A 20,000-nucleotide genomic window follows, 5' to 3' on the forward strand; every position below is an offset into this window, starting at 1 on the left:
AAAGTGGATACTGAAAATTTCAAATTCTGATTTTGATCAAAGCATAGGTTCATAGAATATGCTAGTCAGAAAGGCCCTCTGAAGTGATTTAGCACAAAATTATAATTCTATAGATGAGAACACTGAGAATGAGAGAGATGAAATATCATCCTTGCCTTGAGTCGTAGAGCAGGAATTCTCTTCTAAGCTGAGCACTTTTCTCTCTCATTGGAATGGACAGACTCAATAGGTCAAATTATGGCTCAGAGTTCTCTTCTGTTTCTTCCTAATGCTCACTTTTCAGTAACATATGTTGAATATTTATTACAAGCTATGCACTTTTCACAGTGTTGGTACATGTAGTCCTTACAACTGTCCTTGGAGGTGGCATCATCCCTAAGCTGTAGCCCACTGTTCTCACTTCCCCTCACACCAGTCATGCTGGTCTTTGTCAGATTATCCACCCTTTTGTGGTGAATCCTGTGCGCTGGAAACCACCTCCTCCAGCCTCCTGAGTCCTAATTCTGCCCTATGCCCTCTCACTGCAGGATCTTCAACCTCTCCTTCTCCACGGTTTCCAAGTCCTAACCTACAGTCAATATGTTCAAATCACTCTTGGCTTAAAAACGAAAAGCTGTCCCTTGCGTCCCTCGCATCTCCTCTTTCCTTTTGTTCCCCACCAAGATTTGTAAAAATGTGGTCTACCTTTGCAATCTCTCCTCCACTTTCTACTGACTTCTCACCCCACTGCAATCTGGTCTCCACGCTCTCCCGCTCCAATCTGACTAACCCACTTCACAATGACTTCTTTTGTGGGGGGAGGGGGGAGGGGGGTGGGTATATACATACATAATGAGTGAGATGTGCACCATCTGGGGGATGGTCATGATGGAGACTCAGACTTTTGGAGGGAGGGGAGGAAATGGGCATTTATGAAACCTTAAAATCTGTACCCCCATAATATGCCAAAAAAAAAAAATGTACATACACATCAAAAAAAAAAAAAAAATCAAAGGACACTTTAAAAGTCTTATCTCCTTTGATACCAATGATCATTCCCTTCTTGAAACTCATGCACTAATTGAGCTCTCATGTTCAAAGACATGCGGCCTATATCAGGAAAGGCAAAGATTGATAAACACCCTATTATTCCAGCCATTTTTAGTACTACTCTATGCCTTTGAATAGGCTATCCCCTTTGCACAGAATGCCCCCCTCATCACCAGTGTTGTGAATTCCTGTGCATTCTTTTCAACTCAACTGATATTTCCCCCTCTGTGAAGCTTTCTCTGCCTGCCTTCAAGAAGAGTTGATCCCTTGCTTCTTTACCCCACTGTGCCTTATATTTAAGTCAACATTCACTCTTATTATACTGTATACATTTACTCATTTTTTAATGGAGTGTATTCTTCTTGAGGCAGTCAGGGACATGTCTGATTCATCTCTGCATGTGAGGATGAGGTGGCATTTCAAGGTCCCTTCCCTCTTTAGTACCCTCCTCCCTCTGTGCTCCTATCAGACAGAGACTTGGACTAAAACAAATAAACAAATACTTTCATAGTGAACAAATGTATTATACAAGCAAATAAATTCATCAGAGCTAGTGTGTGGGATTCTTCTTGGGTAGTAAAGATGTAATCCTTGCCAACTAGTGTGTTTTTTTCTCATATTAGGGCAAGTTCCTAGGAGAGGCAGAAGGCCCTGAATATTTCTCAGAACCACAGTGGGGAGAGCGGTAAGGGTAATATGGAAGGGTAAGGCCAAAAGTATGCTGATAAAAGAATTAGACTTTTTCAGATAGGAAACAAGCCTATGTCATCTCAGAGAAAAGTGCTTTTCACTGTGAAGGGTACCTGGTTCATAGCTTCCATGGCTCTAATTGAAAACGGGTGACTTATATTTCTCTTTATTCACTCACCCAGGACTCAATCTGCCTCCAGAACCTGGGAGGATTGAGCAAACATGAACATCAGTGGTGATTAGGTTGAAGCCTGAGGAATTGCACACAAAATGCAATATGAATCTACCTCCAGTGGGGAGCAATAGATTTATTCTGAAGGAATAGGGTATGGTTACCAGCCTGGGGGATTTGTAGAGGTACCTGCATGAATGTGGGTGAGAGAAGGCAAGGGGATTGGGAGTGAAGTCCAGAAGGATTAATCACTCTTTTTGTAAAAGCCTAAGTATGAAACTCCCCACCTCCCACCTCTTAGATGCACAATAGCTAAGTTAGCTACCATTACACCCTTTATTCCTCCTACAATAACCTTCTGAGATTTTCCTAATTTATAAGTAAAGAACATTTACAGGACAGACAGTAGAGTATAACAGTTAAGAAAAGATTCTGGAGATGAACTGCCTTTCAAATCCCACCTTTACAACTAGCCATGAAAACTTGGGCAAGTTACTTGCTCTCTCTGTGGCTCAGTTTATTCATCTGTTAAATTACAATAATTATGATATCTACTTACATATGTTTTGGTGAAGAATGAGTTAATATATCAAAAGTGCTTAGAATAGTACTTGCCATGTAGTAGGCACTCAAAAGTGTTGCCTATTATTGTTATCAGTGTTTTTCACAGCATAGCCTGAAGTATTTGGTCTGGTGGAAGCCAATGTGGTAGGAAGTCTAGGGTAGTATAGGCCTGATCTGTCTCATTTCTTTGAGAGCATCAGCTTAAGGAATATAAACTCCTTTGGTTATCAGCAGTGTGAGACCCACAACCTGGGAGATATCACAGAGGACACTAGGCCCAAAAAACATAATTTAGACTAAACTTCTTGATTGTCCTAAATAAGAGAAAATAACCATTTGTGCTTCAGAAGAACAGGGCCTGCTACACCTGGGTTGTTGTAGGTCTCCCTAGTGCTGGTACATGGAAAATAATAAATTTGTAAGATAGATAGATAAATTTATATTTATTTGTAGTAAGCCAAATGAATGGTGAGTGGCAAGACACAATTAGCAGATATAGATCAGAAGAAGCAAGTACCTCCTGTCCACTTTCTACTGACCTTAACCTTCTGTCTCAGGCTTTAGGCCTTAGATATCTTTCTATAATTGATCTATAATTGCTGGGGCCTATAATTCATTTAATTACCTACTCACAAACTATTCATATAGTTTTTCATAAGCTTTTCACGTGTCCTTTCTCTTCTTGGGCCCAGTTACTTCAAATGCAAAGTGAAACAGTTTAGGTATGGTAAGTATGTTTTTTCTCACATGCACATATAAGTGAGGAGTGACTGGTTAGAGTATTGTGTAATAGAGGTTTTAAAACTGAATCTAGGCTGAGCAGGAAAGAGTTCCAGGGTGATTTAATGATGTCATGTATATTGAATAAGCAACTGGCAGTCCATGTGTCATGTATTTTTTTACTCCTGAACTAGACAAAAATCTTCTACACCCATTTTCTTTTGAGGAGTCCTAAAGAATCGCCCAGCCTTAATGAGAGCATAGTTATGGTGCTGTGATTTTCTCATTATGAATGTAGTTACCCATGGGACATGCAAAGTTACCCAGTAAAAAGATTTACTCTATCAGAAACTTCTCCACTCATGTGTAAGTCAATGAAATCAAGGTCAAAAAAGACCCTCCCATAAAGGAAAGCAGAAAAGCCCAGATTTTGCCACTCACAACCTGGGTGATCTTGAATGAGTCATACAACCTGTCTAAATCTTAGCTTCTTCCTCTCCAAAATAGGGTAATAATATTTAAAATTACAGGATGGAAACTAGGATGTAGACAATTATAAAACATGTAGTACCTAGCATAGCAAAGTACTTTATCTGATGGAGACCCTTAATACTAATTCTTTCTCTCATCTTCAAAGTGCAGAGAGCCCTGGACTATAAATGCTTTGGGGATAGAGACTGTGTCTTATTTGTCTCTTTATACCTAGTTCTGAACACAAATGTTTAAATGTTTAAGGAATAAATGTTTAAGAAATATTTACTGGCTTGAATTGAACTTAATTCAATTCAAATGAAATTAAATGATCTTTTAGATTCTTTTCAGTACTAAGCATAGAACCTGGCACATGGTCTGTACTCATAAACGCTTATGGAATATAGTTCTATGATGGCCTAATTCCAGGACTGGGACACATTAATGGAAACACATATAATTCTGAGAGGAGCATTAGAGGAAAGACCACACGCCCACTCACTATTGGCACTGTCTCATCAGAAGAGCTGCCACTTGTAACTACTTTCTGCTTCATATCTTCTTTCTCAGAAGGAAGAAAGTGGCCCTGATAGATCTTTTATGCTTTTTCTGCATTTATATGGAAAAAAGATCCTAATTTTCTATCATAGATCCAGGGGACACTCAGAAATCATGTCTTTTCCTGTCTGGGCCCAACCTACATTGTCCCTGCTGGGTAGGGTGAGAGTCATTACTCTTCTTTCCCATCCCATAAGTTTCCCTTTGAAGTTCTCTTACTGTCCCAGTGACACTGAATGGATCATAACAATTTCAATGTCTGAGCCATTATCTCATTGTTCTAAACGACATATTTTTGCTGCTGGCTCTATAACTGCTATCCTTTAGGTGAGTCCTGAAGAATTTCACGGTCTTAATGAGTACATCAATTATTGTTCATGGAAGAGCTGATGTCTCCTTAAAGGTTATTTGAAGGTTGATTGCTATCTCAGTGCTTATATCCAGCAAATCTATCTCAGCCTTATGAATGCATTTGACCTTTTTATAGGTACAGGGGAAAAATAACAGAACAAAAGTTAATTTAGACCTCTATAATACAACATTTTTTTTCCCCGAAAGAAATGAAAGGGCATTGAAATCAATACCTGCAAAATAACATGCTGATGAATGTTGGGACCCAATTTTCTCATTTTGCTAACTCGAGATTGGGAATTCTGAATAGTTTTCAATCCTGCATTCTTTGGGCGCTGTGAAGTCTGCCGTATTGTGTCTACACAATGCTGCTGCACACTCATTATGGGAGTACCAGTGGTCCTGAAAAGGTCAGTTAGTTAGAAATGTCAGCGTTCAATGGAGCCGCACAGGCCTGTGTGTGCACAGATCCAATTAGAGTGGCCGGGCAACACCGCTGTAACCCAGAATCCTAATGAGTAAGTAGAGGAAAGGTGGCAGTGCCTTCTTTTCTTTCTTCTTCTTATTCAAAAGAAATGGAAATGCTTTTCATCCACCCTGCATGGGGTTGTTTAAACTTTACCAAACACCACTTAGTCTCCAGGTGGGCGGGAGGGGAACCCCAGCTTCTGCAAAGGCTGAGCTGCCAAGAACAGCCAGATGTGGAAGGGAAAGTAATGAAGAAGGTGGGAGCAGTACTTCAGACTTCAAGCTGGTGGAACCGGTCATCATTCGTGGATTTACTCAGGTTGATAGCTAAGAGGAAAATGGACTTCTTAACAAGTTCATTTCTAAGCCTCTACCATGTGCCAGAGGCCTGTGGTAAAAACTGGCCTTTGCCATTTTTAACAAACTCAAATCAGTGGTGTAAGTATGTGGTAAGAGTGCATAAAAATCTGGATGTATATGTTGGCTGATGTTTTACCAGTGCTTCTCTAATTCTAATCCCTCACAAGATAGTATTTTGAAAAAGTCCACTGGTTATGAATGTGAATGCTGCAGCAATGTCAAATTGCTATTAAAGTTTCTAAATGCTTTCTATATTGAATTCAAAATTCAATTTCTATATTTATCTTATTGTGGACAGTTTACACACTAGCACTAGTCTGTGGATAACACTTTGAGTAGCACTGTCTAGCTACTTCGCTTGTTCTTACCTTCCACTCCTTACTCCCACCTTCATGAGTCCCCACTATTCACCTGGAGCTTCTACTGGACTGACAATCATACTGGACTCTCTTTTCTGGTCCAATCACTATATACTTCTTTAAAACACTTTTTGATATTTGTTCTTTGGCACTACAGACCCCACCCTTAGTTAGAACACTCTCCCAGCAATCTGTCTGAAACAACAACAATAAAAAAAGTCCTAGATAATTTTGTTACAGATGATTCAGGGACCATAATTTTAGAACAAATGGAGGATTTTACAGGGAATCTATCATTGGATTTTAAAGCTCACCAGGTAGTGATGATGTGCTTGGTTTTAGGCCTCAATCATTGCAGCAGCTCATCCCCTCAACGGAGGCCACTTATTCCCCCTTGCAGCCTACCAGATTCCAGAATCATTCTGGCTTTGTGGTCAGGTAAGGGTAGGGGAAGCAGATATAAGAAATGTTGGGTTAATAAATTAGCCTGTTACCCACTGTGGGCAAATCTGACACCTGCTTTTACTGTGATCTTTCTGCCTAATTTTCTGCAGCCAGACCCTTTTCTCAGGCCCCATGACTATTTCTCATCCCAATATTCATGTCTGCAGTAAATGGGTTCTTTTCCCATTCAGTTTTTCTTTTAATATCTCAGCAACCTCTGGATAAACCAGCATCTGTGACTAGCAAGGAAACTGAAAAGTGAGAAGTCCACTGGATGTTGAGTCAGAAAACTTATTTTCAGGCTCTTACTTTTATACCTAGAACTATGTGAACATAGGCAAATCTTGTAATTTCTATGAGCTTCATTTCCCTTCAATGGAAAAATTGGAATGTAGGTGCCTACTTCATGTGGTTATTTTGTTGTTTAAGCAAAGTATTGGGTCAAAAATCACTTTGTACATTGTGATGTGCTATGTCAAACACAGCTGTAGTGGTGGTCATTATTGCTGCTATTGTTATGCCACCCTGTGGATTGTTTTTAAAACACTGTTTAACATTTGTCCTCTGGCACCACAGACCCCACCCGTAGTTAGAACACTCCTCCAGCAGACCCTGTCTGGGCTTCACTGGAATAACTAGCCCAAAAACAATAAATAAAAACCCAGTGGAGAGAAGGTAGTTAGGCTGCCTCTTTTTGGTACCTTTGGGGAGAAAGGAAAAAAGAATCCAAGAGATTTGGAGTAGAAAAGTAGAGAGAGAATCATGGCAGAGAACTTAGTGGGAACAATATGAGCATGTTCCTGGGACAACCTCTGTTGGTTAACCCTAGGGAACAAAACATGGGCAAGGGCCAGAGCATGGGAGGGGGTTAGTAATTGGATACCGGCCTCTAAGACAGTGTATGAAGTGATGAGGTGCTTCCCAATGCACCATCTAAGGCTGGCATTGATCCCACCTCACAAACTAATTTAATGGCCATTGATATGGAACAAGCTGTCTTATTTCCCCTAAAAACAACAGAAAACCACCAATTTTCTTTTCATCAGTGTAATTAAAAACTCTACTCTAGCAAGCTAGTCTTATGTATAATCTTTACCAGAAGGGGAAACCTTCTGAAAGACATCCAGCCATCCAGCCATGAGTGGATCTCAGCTGGGCTGGACTGATCTTCCTCATTTTTTTCAGTTTCTGAAAAGAAGTGTATCAGGTTTATAAAACAATAAGTCAGAAATCATCTGGATGGAGGAAATTACACTGCAAGTGCCAAACACAGATTCTATTAGCATTTCAGAGAATGACCTTATAGGCTGGGCTAGGTTACTGAGAAAAAAATCATAGATACCTGTGGCGACCATCCTCAGAGAAGGACTTCCCATAACAACAAGAACATTTCCAAGGTTCTAGTATGTGCCATATACATACTTTATGCCATCTAATACTCACAATAACCCTATTGAGGTCAACATTATTAGTCACATTTTAGAAATGAAAGACTTGAAGCTCTGAAAGGTTAAAGTGTTTTGTCCAAAATCATATCAAGAGTAAATGGTAGAGCTGAGATTTGAACCCTGGTCTAGTGGATCCCAAAGTTTCCATTGCATTGTAGAATTTCTTTGTCTTTTCTTTCTTTTTGGTTACATAGACTTTTATAGGAACTTTTCTGTCCCAATAGTACTGGATAAGCACTGGTAAGGGCAGGTCAGTAAATCTTGCTAAGAGCAAACTCCCGTATTCCTCTAGCCTATCTCCATCACTCTCAAGATGAAGTTTAGACCAGAGCATGAAGAATGTGCACCACCCTCTATGACATGCCATTGGGTCCTTAATCTCTAGGAATTTCAAGTTCATGTACTTGGGTCACATCTTGTCTCAACTCAGTAGCAGCCCACATCCATTTGCCAAGTCTGCAAAGGACTATGATATAAACTGGAAACTAGACATTGGGGCACACAACCTTTTTCTAAATAAGAAAGCCTTACTTTTCTTAGTTCTGTATATCAAAAATATTGCTCACTTTCAGGACCAAAGCAAAAGCCCTTATAGTTTTTAATGTTAGGATAGAAAGATGTAGACAGACAAATTTAGCTATTTATTTATGGAAGAAATAGTAGCTAGATTCCTCTCAATGCCTTTCTCTGAAACCTCTGCCAATCTCAGAAAGCTAGGTCATTACCCATATATCTTGGGAGTAAGAGGAGAATCCTTGGAGGAATGAGAAAAGGTAAGTGTGTCTGAAAGAACCAAAGAAATAATAATGATAATCATCATCATCATCATCATCATTATAACTTTGGTAGCCAGCCTCCAAGGAAGGATTCTCACTTCCTGGTATATATCGTTATATAGTCCTTTCCCACAGTGAATAGGGCTGACATAAGTAACAAATAGGAAACTATAGAAATGATAGGCTACAACTTCTCATTCTAGATGATAAAAAACATTTCTCCTTCTACTTTGCTCTCTTTTGGAAGTTAGCTGCCATGTTGTGACTCAAGCAGCCCTGTAGAGAAGTCTATGTGGCAAGGAACTAAGGCCTACTGCCAAAAGTCAGTACCAACTTGCCATCTATATGAGTGAGTCATCTTGAAAGAGGATACTTCAGTCCCACTCAACCCTTCAAATAACTGCAGCCTTGGCTGACATCTTAACTGCAACCTCAGGAGAGACCCTAAGCCAAAACTATCCAGCTAAGCTGCTACCAGATTCCTGACCTATAAAAATTATATGAGATAATAAACATCTATTGTTTGAAACTGCTAAGGTTTAGAGTAATTTGTAATGTAGTAATGCAATCACAATAACAACTTTATTTAAAGCCACCTGTGGGTCATGCACTTGACTATGCTAGCCACTTTAAATATATCATATGCAACGTTAATAAAACTCAGGAAGTATGTTATCATTTGGCTCTTTTATAAATGGTAAAATGGAAGTAAGGCACTGAAAAGTTAGGCTTTCCTGAAGGCAAACCACAAGTAAAAGATGTCAGATTCAAACACATAACATACGTACTACAAATCAATTACACTTACAAAATTGATAGTTTTCTCCTTTATGCTTTAAATTCTCATGAGGTACCTCATGGCTGGGCTGGGTTGACTATAATTGCATTGCTTCCGGCCAGAGCATACCACCCTGACCTCCAGAGATATGCCCTGGTACCCGTCAAGTGCAGAGATAGGCTCATGCTGCTGTAGACTGTCAGCCTGTGGGTTTAGACCTCTAGTCTCTGAACCAATGAGAACCAGTGTCCTCCCAGGTAAGGCCAGATGACCTCTCACAGTCTTCTCAATTCCCATTTTGAAGAAGGCCTAGTGTTATCAACAGAGCTTCTGTTCTGGCCTCTAATGTCCATGACATTTTCATGATATTAATAATATTAATAATATGCTGGGGGGTTATTGTCATAATTACCTCTCTTAATCTTTATTTCATCCCTATTAAATAGGTGTCACTGTCCATATTTGATGGAAATCCCCAAAGCAGTTAAATGACTTTCATAAGGACATGCAGTCAGAAGTGGCAGAACCAAGACTGGAACCCACATCTAGCTGTTTCAAACTATTAATACACTCTGTTGATTCCCTGCCAAGGTTGGCAACCTGCTCTGTATCTGTTAAGCATAGATCCTTGTCTCTGTGGCCTTCTATCCCCAGGGCCTGCTGCCTGCTCTCAAGATCCTTGGCCACTGTTGTGGTTCTGATATTTCAAGCAGGAAATGTCCAAGATATTTCATCTACTCGATGATGAGTACTGTCACTGTCCAGAGATTCTGGCTGTGAAGCCCTTGCTGGGCCTAGTCATTTGGATAGAAGGGGTAAAACAGAACAGATTCATGTTTGTTCTGCTCACAGACCTTATAATTCACATAGTTGGCTTAGTGTGGTCACAGAGATAGTCATTGCAAAATTTCATATGATCTTAGGTCATTTCCAAGTAATACCAGGCCCCAATTTATCCCTTAATTTTGGGGATGGTGTTCATGACCCAACTCCCAACCAGTCAGCACAGTGGATTTCCCCAAACACATATACTTGGTCAAAGATGGATTCATAATGAGTCAGTCACAGAATGAGAAGCCATACAAATTCTGCTGGGACTTCTGGGTAAGTCTCTTGTTTTTTCCTACTGGACTAGAATTTTGGAGAATGTAAAATATGCAGCTGCTACAGCCATTGTTAGACCACATGTGGCCTGGGAACGAAGTCAACACTGAACAAGCTGAGTTAAGAAAAGGAGAAAAACAGACTGGGTCCTTTGAGCCTTATATCAAGATGTGCAAAATGTCATATTTATTTCTGGGTTATTCATTTACATGAACCAATGAATTGCCTATTTTTGCTTAAGCTAATTTAGGTTAGGATTGAAGAATCCTACTTTTATAGTCTCTGTGCCTTAATTTTAGCATTTATGACTTGAATTCCAGTTCTTCCAGGCCTGGGGCCTGCATTCAGCCTAATGGTCAAAGTCTTAACCAGCCCCTTCCTGATCTGACCTCCCTCATGATGATCAGCTATGGTGCTTTTGGGTGCCACACCTTCCCATAACTAAGCCCACCCACTGAACGTTCCAAAATGGGACCCCTGACCCCTTCCTATCAACTCCCTCACCTGAGCTCTGGAATATGGCATTCCACATAGATTTCCCAGGATAAATGTCCTAGGAACATACTCGAAGTTTATCTCTCAGAGATCATAAGAACAAACATATTTCTCCCTGCCTTCGTATATTCCTCAAATTCTGGAGTTTGTTTATTCAGATTGAACACATTTTTCGAGTAACATCCAATGTGACATGAGAGAGAGGATTTGGGGGTCAGAGGTGGGAGTATAAATTGATCAAACCTTTCTGGAAAATGAGTTGGCAATAGGCTCAATAATTCCTTAAAGATAGTAATGCTATTTGACCCAAAACTTTAATTTCTAAAATATCCAGCATAAAAAACTTATGTAAAAGAAACAGAAAGCTTTTTTCACAAATATATTTATGGTTTATAAGACTAAAACATCTGAAAATAACACAATGCACAATAGGACTTCTTTTTATTTTTTGTAAATCAGGCCACATATAAAAGATGGAAGATACTAGAGCCTTTAAAACTAAGTGTGCCTTTATAATGTTCATAAAATGCTCATGGATCTAGTAATTCTACCCATAGAAATCTATTTTAGGACAATAACCTAAAATGTAGAAAAAACATAAGCACAACATTAAGAAATTATTTATAAGGTTGAGAAACTAGAATCAAATTAAATATCCAACATTATTGGCATGGGAAGATATTTCTGTTGTAATATTAAGTGAAAAATTGGTATGAAATTTTATATTCTATATGATCTCAGCTATGTAAAACAAAATTATACATGCATAGGAAAAAAGCAAAGAAGTAAATGTATTAAAATATTAAATAGTTATTGCCTATGGGAGATAACTGATATTTTTAACTTTATAACTTCTCTGTGTTTCTCAAAATTTTCACCATGGGCATATGCAATTTTTTAATAGAGACAGTGATTATAAAAAGATGGTAAGTATGTAAACTACATAGCAACATGGAGATTGTTTATGAAATAACGTTAAGTGAAAAAATATGTATATAAAAATTTACTGTGATTGCAATTATGTAAATATGGTTTTGCATATAGACAAGAACTAAAAGGAAAAATGTATAAATAGAATTAGGTTTTGTATTATGCTAAGATTGTAGGATTAGGAGTAATTTATTTTTTTTCTCTAAAGATGTCTTTAAAGTTGTTTTAATGTTGTATATGAATTATTTTGAAACATCTTCTCTGTGCTTATCCACTGTGCTATTAGATTGGCTCCACAGGTCTCATGTTGGTTCTGAAAATGGCCATGAGGCAGGTGACAATGTCTAGTTTTGCCTCTCTTGTTCCTTTAGTCTCTAGAGGGGCTTGGGTTTACATGACAGGGGACTTTAATTGGAGACAAAGCCCAAAGTTGTCATGTACTGGCCAGCAGGATCAATCAATCAATCATCATTTAACATAGGAATTATTTTAACAAGGTTAAAGAGGATAAAGAACTTTTTGAATATTTGCACTAAGGAACAAATCTAGCTGTGATTTTTTTCTGGAGGATTCTATGATGTCTTAGGAAATCAATTATCTCTTCAGAATGTGGCCTAGTTAGTGGGAAAGCGCCAGTACTATGATGTCCTTGGCAGTCTAGGCTTTCCTTATCCCCAGCAAAGTGGGTCAGCTTGAATTCTGTCTGAGGAAGAAGGCTCCAAGTGCTAATATCACAAATGAAGTGACATTTTTATGTAGCAGTAGAAAAGGCAAAGGATTTAGAATCAGATCCAGATTTGAATCTTGACTATCATTTATTAATTGTGTTTATGTGAGAAAATCAACTAATTTCATAGCAGCTTGGCTTGCTCATCTGCAAAACAAGAAAGATGATACCTGTCTTATGGTATAGCTGGGAGAATTATGTGAAAAATATATCCAAAGGGCCTAACATAACTCTAGCTCTGAGTAGACACTTCCTAAATGCTGTGCTTTTACTTTACAGCATCAAGAGCCAAGACCATGTGACAAGGGTGCCAAGATAATTCAATGGGGAAAGAATCATCTTTTCAACAAATGGTGCTGGGAAAACTGAATAGCCACATGCAAAAGAGTGAAGTTGGACTCCTACTTCACATGATATAAAAGCATTAACTCAAAATGGATCAAACACCTAAATGTAACAGCTAAAGCTATAAAAGTCTTTGAAGAAAACATACGAGTATATCTTTGTGACTTTTGAGTTAGGCAATGATTTCTTAGATATGATACAAAAAGTACAAGCAACAAAAGGAAAAATGGATAAATTGAACTCAATTAAAATTAAAAATTTTTGCTTTAAAGGACATCAAAGAAGTGAAATGACAATTCACAGAAAGTGAGAAAATGTTTGTAAACCATAAATCTGACAAAATTGTATACAGAAAAAAATATATATGTATAAACTCTTATAATTCAATAATAAAAAGATAAATATCTAATAAAAATGCTAAGAGAAAATCATTTGAATAGATATTTCTCCATAGAAGATATACAAATGGCCCATATAAACACATGAAAATATGTTCAACATGAAAATATGTTAAACATTAGGGAAATATAATTCAAAACCACAATGAGATACCCACCAGGATGATTATAATCAAAAAGATAACAAGTGTCAGAGAGGATGTGGAGAAATTGGAACTGTTCTGTGTTGCTCATGGGAATATAAAATTGTACAACTAATTTTTAAAACACTTTGGCAATTTCTCAAAATATTTACCCTCAAGTTTACTATGTTAGTAGTAGTTTCATTCCTAGATTTAAATACCCAAAAGAAATGAAAACATATGTCTACATAAAAAACTTGTATACAAATGTTTATAGCAGATTATTCACAATAATCCAAAATGGAAATAACCCAAATTTCCATTAACAGATAACAGATATCCATGGATAAATAAATTGTGGTATATCCATACAATGACATATTTTTCTGGAATAAAAAGGAATGAAGTACTGACATATGCTACAAGATGTGTGAACCTTGAAAACATTATGCTAAGTGAAAAAGCCAGTTATGAAAGGCCATATATACAATATGATTCCATTTACATAAAATGTCCAGAATAGGCAAATCCATAGAGACAGAAAGTAGATTAGTGGTTGCCAGGGGCTGAGAGAAAGGAGAAACTGGACTGCTAATCAGTATGGAGTGTCTATTTGGAGTGACAGTAATGTTCTAGAACTAGATGGTCATGATGGTTGCACAATTATGTGAATATACTAAAAAACACTAAATTATACACTTTAATGGGGGAGTTTTATGGCATGTGAATTATATCTCAATAAAGCTGTTATTTAAAAAAAAGTTATGACCAGCATGTTTAACTAGGTGGTGGGAATATAAAAATCTTTCTAGAAGTGTGATAAAGTGTGTTAGTCATTGCCAATATTCTAGTTGTCCTCACTGCAGTGACCTTCTCTGCGGGAATATTGCACATCTCCACTGTTTTGAATTTAGGAGGGGTAATATGACTTGCTTTGATCAAGGAAATTTGGGAAGAAGTGACCCCTTTTAAGAGATTTTTAGGCCAGATACATGGCTCACGATCTTTCCCTTTTCCCTTTGCCATGATAAACAACATGGAAAGTGTTGTCAGTGCCTCCTCACAATTTTATACATTCTCCCAGCACTTATTTTTTCTGCACTTGTTGAAAAATTTCCAATTGCTGACACTTGCAAATCCATCCTAAAAGTTTGGAAGCTGCTATGTGGATACATTGAGCAGAACAGAAGTATCAGGGAATTAACACCCCCAATCACTCCTGTTCCTATGTCCCTCAGAGGGATAACTCTGTGGCCTATTTTCCAACCTGACTCACAGGGTTCTCCAGTGGGATTGAGTCCCTGTTACCCTTGGTGGTGGCTTGCATGACAATGAATCTTCCTGGGCTTTCTTGCTTTTCTTGTCTCATTTCTCTTACTGCCCTATCAGTGTCTCTGGGATCACCTCCAATGTATCTAAAGGTCTGCTTCTTTGGAAACTCAAACTAAGACATCCAGCAATGTTTCAAACAGAGGATTCTTGGTCAGCCTGGGTGCCAAGGTACAGAAGATGTAGAGCACAGCTGACTGCAATCCATGTAGAACAAGTACCAAAGGTGAAAAATAAGCCTTTGCTTTTTAAGCCTCTGTAATTTAGATGTCATTGTTACTTCAGTGTCATGACTAGTGAATAACGTTTATCTCTTGTCAGTAATTCTCATCCTAGGAATTTTTCCAAAAGAATTAGAGATGTACACAAAAGTCTTTATACAAGAATGCTCATTGTGGTGTTATTTATAATTAAATAATTGGATATAATAATAATAATATATAACAATAGGGGGAATTAAAAATATATAAATGCTTTTCAGCTATATAAAATTCCCTCAGAGAATATTTAATAATTTAGAAGATGTTCATGCTGTATTCAAATAAAAAGAGCTTATATAATATCATTCTAATTTCATTTTTAAAAATACATCTATAGTTGTGTATACATGTGCAAAAAGTAGGTCTCTCTTCTCAGTCTGGTGGTAAGGATTTTACTTGGACAGGAAAAGAATATAGCACTTCCTCATACTGCCTCCCTTCTATTGAAGAGGTTGTAGGAAATAAATTTTCTAAAAAGTTAGAAAGAAACTATAGTTGAATTTCTAGGTCAAATGACTGTATAAGTTCATGTTTCAATAAGCCCCTTTATTCCCACCAAATAGTAATATTGGCTAATGTATAAAAAATAAATGAAAATATATATTTAGGATCCATTGTGAAAGATAGTATCTCCATGAAGCTGAAATGTACAGAAATGAAAACAGTTATTACTGGCTTGTTGAGATTTGGATGTAGAAGCAGGCAGTAGCAGTTTACAGTTGTCCTTGTGGGATAAGGGAGACTAAAAGTGCTCTATAGGAAATGGGGATCAGAGACAGCTTCTGCTTAGACCAAGGACCTTGATGGAGGGTGTCTCCTGTCATGAAAGAAGCCTTAAGAAAGGGTTGCTGCATAACTTTTGGGAGATAGATCCTATGCATTAAAGGTGAGGAATATATATTCAGAAAACAGAAGCAATGTCAAGCCATCCTGCTAACTTTTTTGTCATTAGATCTGCAATATACTCTATATTCCCCAGGTCCTATACTGAAGATGTAGGTAGAAGTAACTGCAAAAACCATCATATAGGGTGATGTGAACACAGTGGGAGTTTGGGTATGGGGTGGAGAGAGAGAATACCAGAAAACTTTCTTCTCAAAATGATCCTACAAATTAAAATTTCAAAACATGAAGAAATCAAATGCTAAAAATGATACTAAACAAAATCAACAATTGGAACTTGAATTCCCTCCAGATGAAACTTATTTTATGGAATAAAGATTTTAAAATAAGCATATTGAGGATGTTCAAAGAAATAAATGAAGACATTAAAACTGAACAAGAAATTATGAAACAGAATAGGCAGAAATAAAACAAGAACAGGTGGATATGAACAAAATTAGAAATCTTGGAAATGAAAAACATATAGTCATTGAAATATTGAAAAAGAAAAAATCTAGACTAGACATGGTCAAAAAATGAATTTATGAATGCAAGTTACTTGTGAGAAATCAGATTCAGTGCAGTGAGACAAAATGATAAAAATTATGAAAAATCAGTTAAAAACTATGGAGGCCCACTGATAGAATCCATATTTGTCTAATAGGAATTCTTGAAGAAGAGAATCAAAGTAATGGGGATAAAAGCAATATTTGAACAGATAATTTGCTACTAATTTCCTAGAATTAAAGAAATATATAGATTTTTATGTGGAAAGTATACTCAGAGTACCAAGCAGGATGAATAAAAATAAATTCACACCTAGACACAGCAAAGTGAAAAGGTAAAACATTAAGATTAAAAAAATTGAAATCTACACAATGAAAAATAAGTTCCTTAAAATGACTATATAATGGCAGACTTCTCATCAGTAACTATGGATGCCAGAAAATAATGAAAAAAATCCACAAAGTGTAATGAGGAATGTCCTCCTCAAACTAGAATTTATACCCAGCCAAATTATCATTCCAGAAAGAAGTCAAAACAAAGACATATACCAATTAAGATGGTTATCCATGGACTCTCACTAAAATATCTATTGAAGGATATACTTTAGTAAGGTAACATAGAAAAGACTTGAGATACAATAAAGAAGAGAACATAAAATTTATAAGCTGTATACAAGGACAAGGAGATTTGAGACCAGGTCTTATGAGGAAAGGACAAAGGAACTGGGAATATTTAGCCTGGAGAGAAGACACAGACCTTTTGCAGATCTCCAAACTATTGTTATGGGGTGAGGCATTTAGAAATAGTGATGATGTCATCAAGAAGCAGATTTTTAACCCTGCTCAAAATAGAGCTGTCTAATCAATAAGAAGTGGTGAGTTCCCTATCAAGAAAAGGGATGAAATGGGAGTGAGCAACTCTAGTTATATCAGTCCATGATTTGGAATTTCCATATACGTTAATCATATGTAAATATTAAACCTAGCTCATTCTATGACATAGATTAAACATTTTTCAAACTAATTCCATCTTTGTTCTTCTAAATTCTCAAGTTCAAAGAGCTCTATGAGACAGAAATACAGTAAGGTTACCTGAACTGGGTGGATCCACCTTACTACATTTGCAGTCACCATTCTATACCCCAGTTATATAGACCAGGTAATCAGCCTTTGTGCTAGGACAGTGCCTGCAGAGGGCAATATCTCAATCTCTTTGAAAGTGAGCCAAGTGGTCCCTGGATACAGTGTGGTTTGGTAGAAGGCAGGGCTGACATAGTTCAGCCATATTGGTTACTCACATATTGAAATAGCTCCATATTTATTGGTAATTAGTCATTCCCTGAGTGCCCTAACTCTGCCATATGACCACTCAGCCACAGTATTCCCTCCTCCAGGACCTCAACTCCACACAGTCCAGTGATCAAAGTGTTAATGTCTAGAACAGCAGGCAGTCACCAAGGCTGGTAAAATATTTTGAATATTGCCCATGAATGAAAATAAGTACCACATTCACTTTCAAATGCTCACTAACCCTGCTGGTATCATCATCCCCTTGGTTCTAAGACAGAATGGTATCTCTTGTCCAATTTTGCCTTAAGTTCCCAAACCAAAGTAAAATAACTCTCTGACAAAACCATACTGCTCGGTTTCTCACTGGGCTAGATGTCAGGCCTGGGGGAAAGAAAAGACCTTTTAATCCCATGGTCACAGCTTTGTTTGAGGGACTTGACCTTCTCCTAAAGGTGAGAGACAAAAGTCATCTTGACCCTCAGCACAGCCAACCAAACCTGGTCACTTTCCTAGACTGACTCTTCCTCATAAGCCATCCCTTCATTCCCTGGTACCTTCCAGGTAGCTTCCCCATTCCCCATGGTTTAAAAACTTATTTCTCAGGAGTTTATGACACTTCCTTGACACTTGAGTCCAATGAGTGAACTTGGCCCTAGAGTATGGACCGACATCCAGATTATCAGCCCTGCCCTTGGCAGAGTCAAGAGTAGGCTGCATAGAGTTGGGAAGGAGCAAAGAATCTGTCTGTGGGGCAGAGGGTAGAGGGGAAGAAGGGTCATTCATGGCTCATGGAGCAAGAGTTCTGCTCTTCATTCAGGGAGTCAAAAGAGGAGCGCAGGAATTGCATTTGGAAAGGCAACAAGGCATCATTCAGGAAAATAAGGAAAAGCCAAAGCTGAATGGCCAGCCGCACCTACTCACCAGGACTGGTTATTGTCAGGAGGTCAAGCTGCCGCTGTTGCTGTAAAAGAAAACACATTGTGAGAACATTGATTTGAGCCAGAGCCAAACTTGTGCTTAGCAGGTCAGGGTGGACATGCAAACCGGATGTTCGGATTCACTGCAGGGTAAATTACATGGAATGTGGTGCTCACTCGTAATTCTGCAGAGAGGCCTTGTACCCTAGAGACAAAGGGAACTGGAAGGGCTTTTTGTTTGTCTTTGGAAGCATAGATGATTAGAGCCGAGAGGGCCTTAGAGGTCTTCCAGTCAAATTTATACCATACTTAGGGAAAATGAGACCCCAAAAGGAATGTGGCTTACTTAGGGCCACAGAGAATGTCACTTTCCAGTCTCCCAGTCACAGGCTCATTCCTCTGCACCAGAGGGCCTTAGATTTCCCTTTGCTCACACTGGTTGCTCCAGTTGAGTGTCTGATACACTGAAAACCCTCTTTGCCTTAGGTGCCTATATTATTGTCACACTATAGATACTCCTTTCTAATCAAGATATTTCTGGGCTAGTTTAATTCTTGAACCTGCTCAGCAATGCTATAACAGTTTCAATTACTGATGATCAAATCATTCCTTCTCTAACTGAATCCTTATCCTTTTGTACTATATAACATTCATACAAAATAATATTTGTCTAGTACACAGGCTATGTGAATGAGGCTGCTTGTGTTTGGAGGTTAACTAGAATTGGCTACCCCAAAGACTGAGGTAATCAATATCTCAGAAAACCTGTTCCCTATCACAGCGCACTTACTGGGAAGCTCTGTCCTGGATTGGGTGTCATGGGAACCTGAGTGTAGAGAAGTGGGTATAGGAGGTAATAGAGGAGTGGCAGTGAGCAGCTCTCTTAAAGACTCAAGTTCAGGATTCCCTAAGTCCCAGTCTTCCTGATGACCTCTTTCTCTTTCCTACATTTGATTTTCCCTAAGTAGAACTGGAAATCTGTATTTTTGTTTTTATAAAAGCAGTTCCAACAAACTCCACTTTGAAAATCATTGCTCCAGGCCACAAATTACAGGAGCTTCTGATCACCTGGTGTTTCATACAGTTTATACTATGCCATATTTTACTTTACTACATTTTCCTCTGTCTTGCCTTTCTCCAAGAATGGCTTCCTGAAATTCTACGTAAGTAGAAAGGGAAAGGAAGAAACATTTTTTGAGTACCCATAATAGGCCAGGCACAGTACTATATACTTTGATGTATCATTTCTTTTTATACTCCTAGCAATCCTATAGGGTAAGTATTATACAGGGGAAGGACATGAAATTCATTCAGAGAGGAGAAATTGCCTGCCCAAGACGTCTTCATTAAATAGTAGGGCCAGCATTAGAATTTAGTCAGTTCTAATCCTGGCTCTAAAGTCCAAAATATGACAAGGCATATATTAATAAATCATCTAGCATGATGCCTGATAATTAATAGGTTGTCCATAAAAAGAGCTATTTAGTATTGATGTTGCTATTATCAT

At 38.0% G+C, this 20,000-nt stretch overlaps 1 protein-coding gene and 1 long non-coding RNA gene across 6 annotated transcripts in view; one reads left to right on the forward strand and one right to left on the reverse strand.

Moving 5' to 3' along the window:
* AGBL4 (AGBL carboxypeptidase 4) overlaps positions 1-20,000 on the reverse strand; it is a 1,333,072-nt gene that overhangs the window by 324,759 nt on the left and 988,313 nt on the right. For all 5 annotated transcript variants that reach the window (XM_012776132.2, XM_012776133.2, XM_075998177.1 and 2 more), the window contains one exon: positions 18,498-18,537. In XM_012776132.2, the coding sequence (XP_012631586.1) occupies positions 18,498-18,537 (40 nt within the window). The remainder of the gene's footprint in view (positions 1-18,497; positions 18,538-20,000) is intronic.
* The window catches only part of LOC142864844 (uncharacterized), a 118,237-nt gene that overhangs the window by 57,606 nt on the left and 40,631 nt on the right, over positions 1-20,000 (forward strand). The gene's annotated exons all lie outside the window — the stretch shown is intronic.

Source organism: Microcebus murinus, chromosome 2, assembly GCF_040939455.1.
Source record: "Microcebus murinus isolate Inina chromosome 2, M.murinus_Inina_mat1.0, whole genome shotgun sequence".
Classification (NCBI taxonomy): domain Eukaryota; kingdom Metazoa; phylum Chordata; class Mammalia; order Primates; family Cheirogaleidae; genus Microcebus; species Microcebus murinus.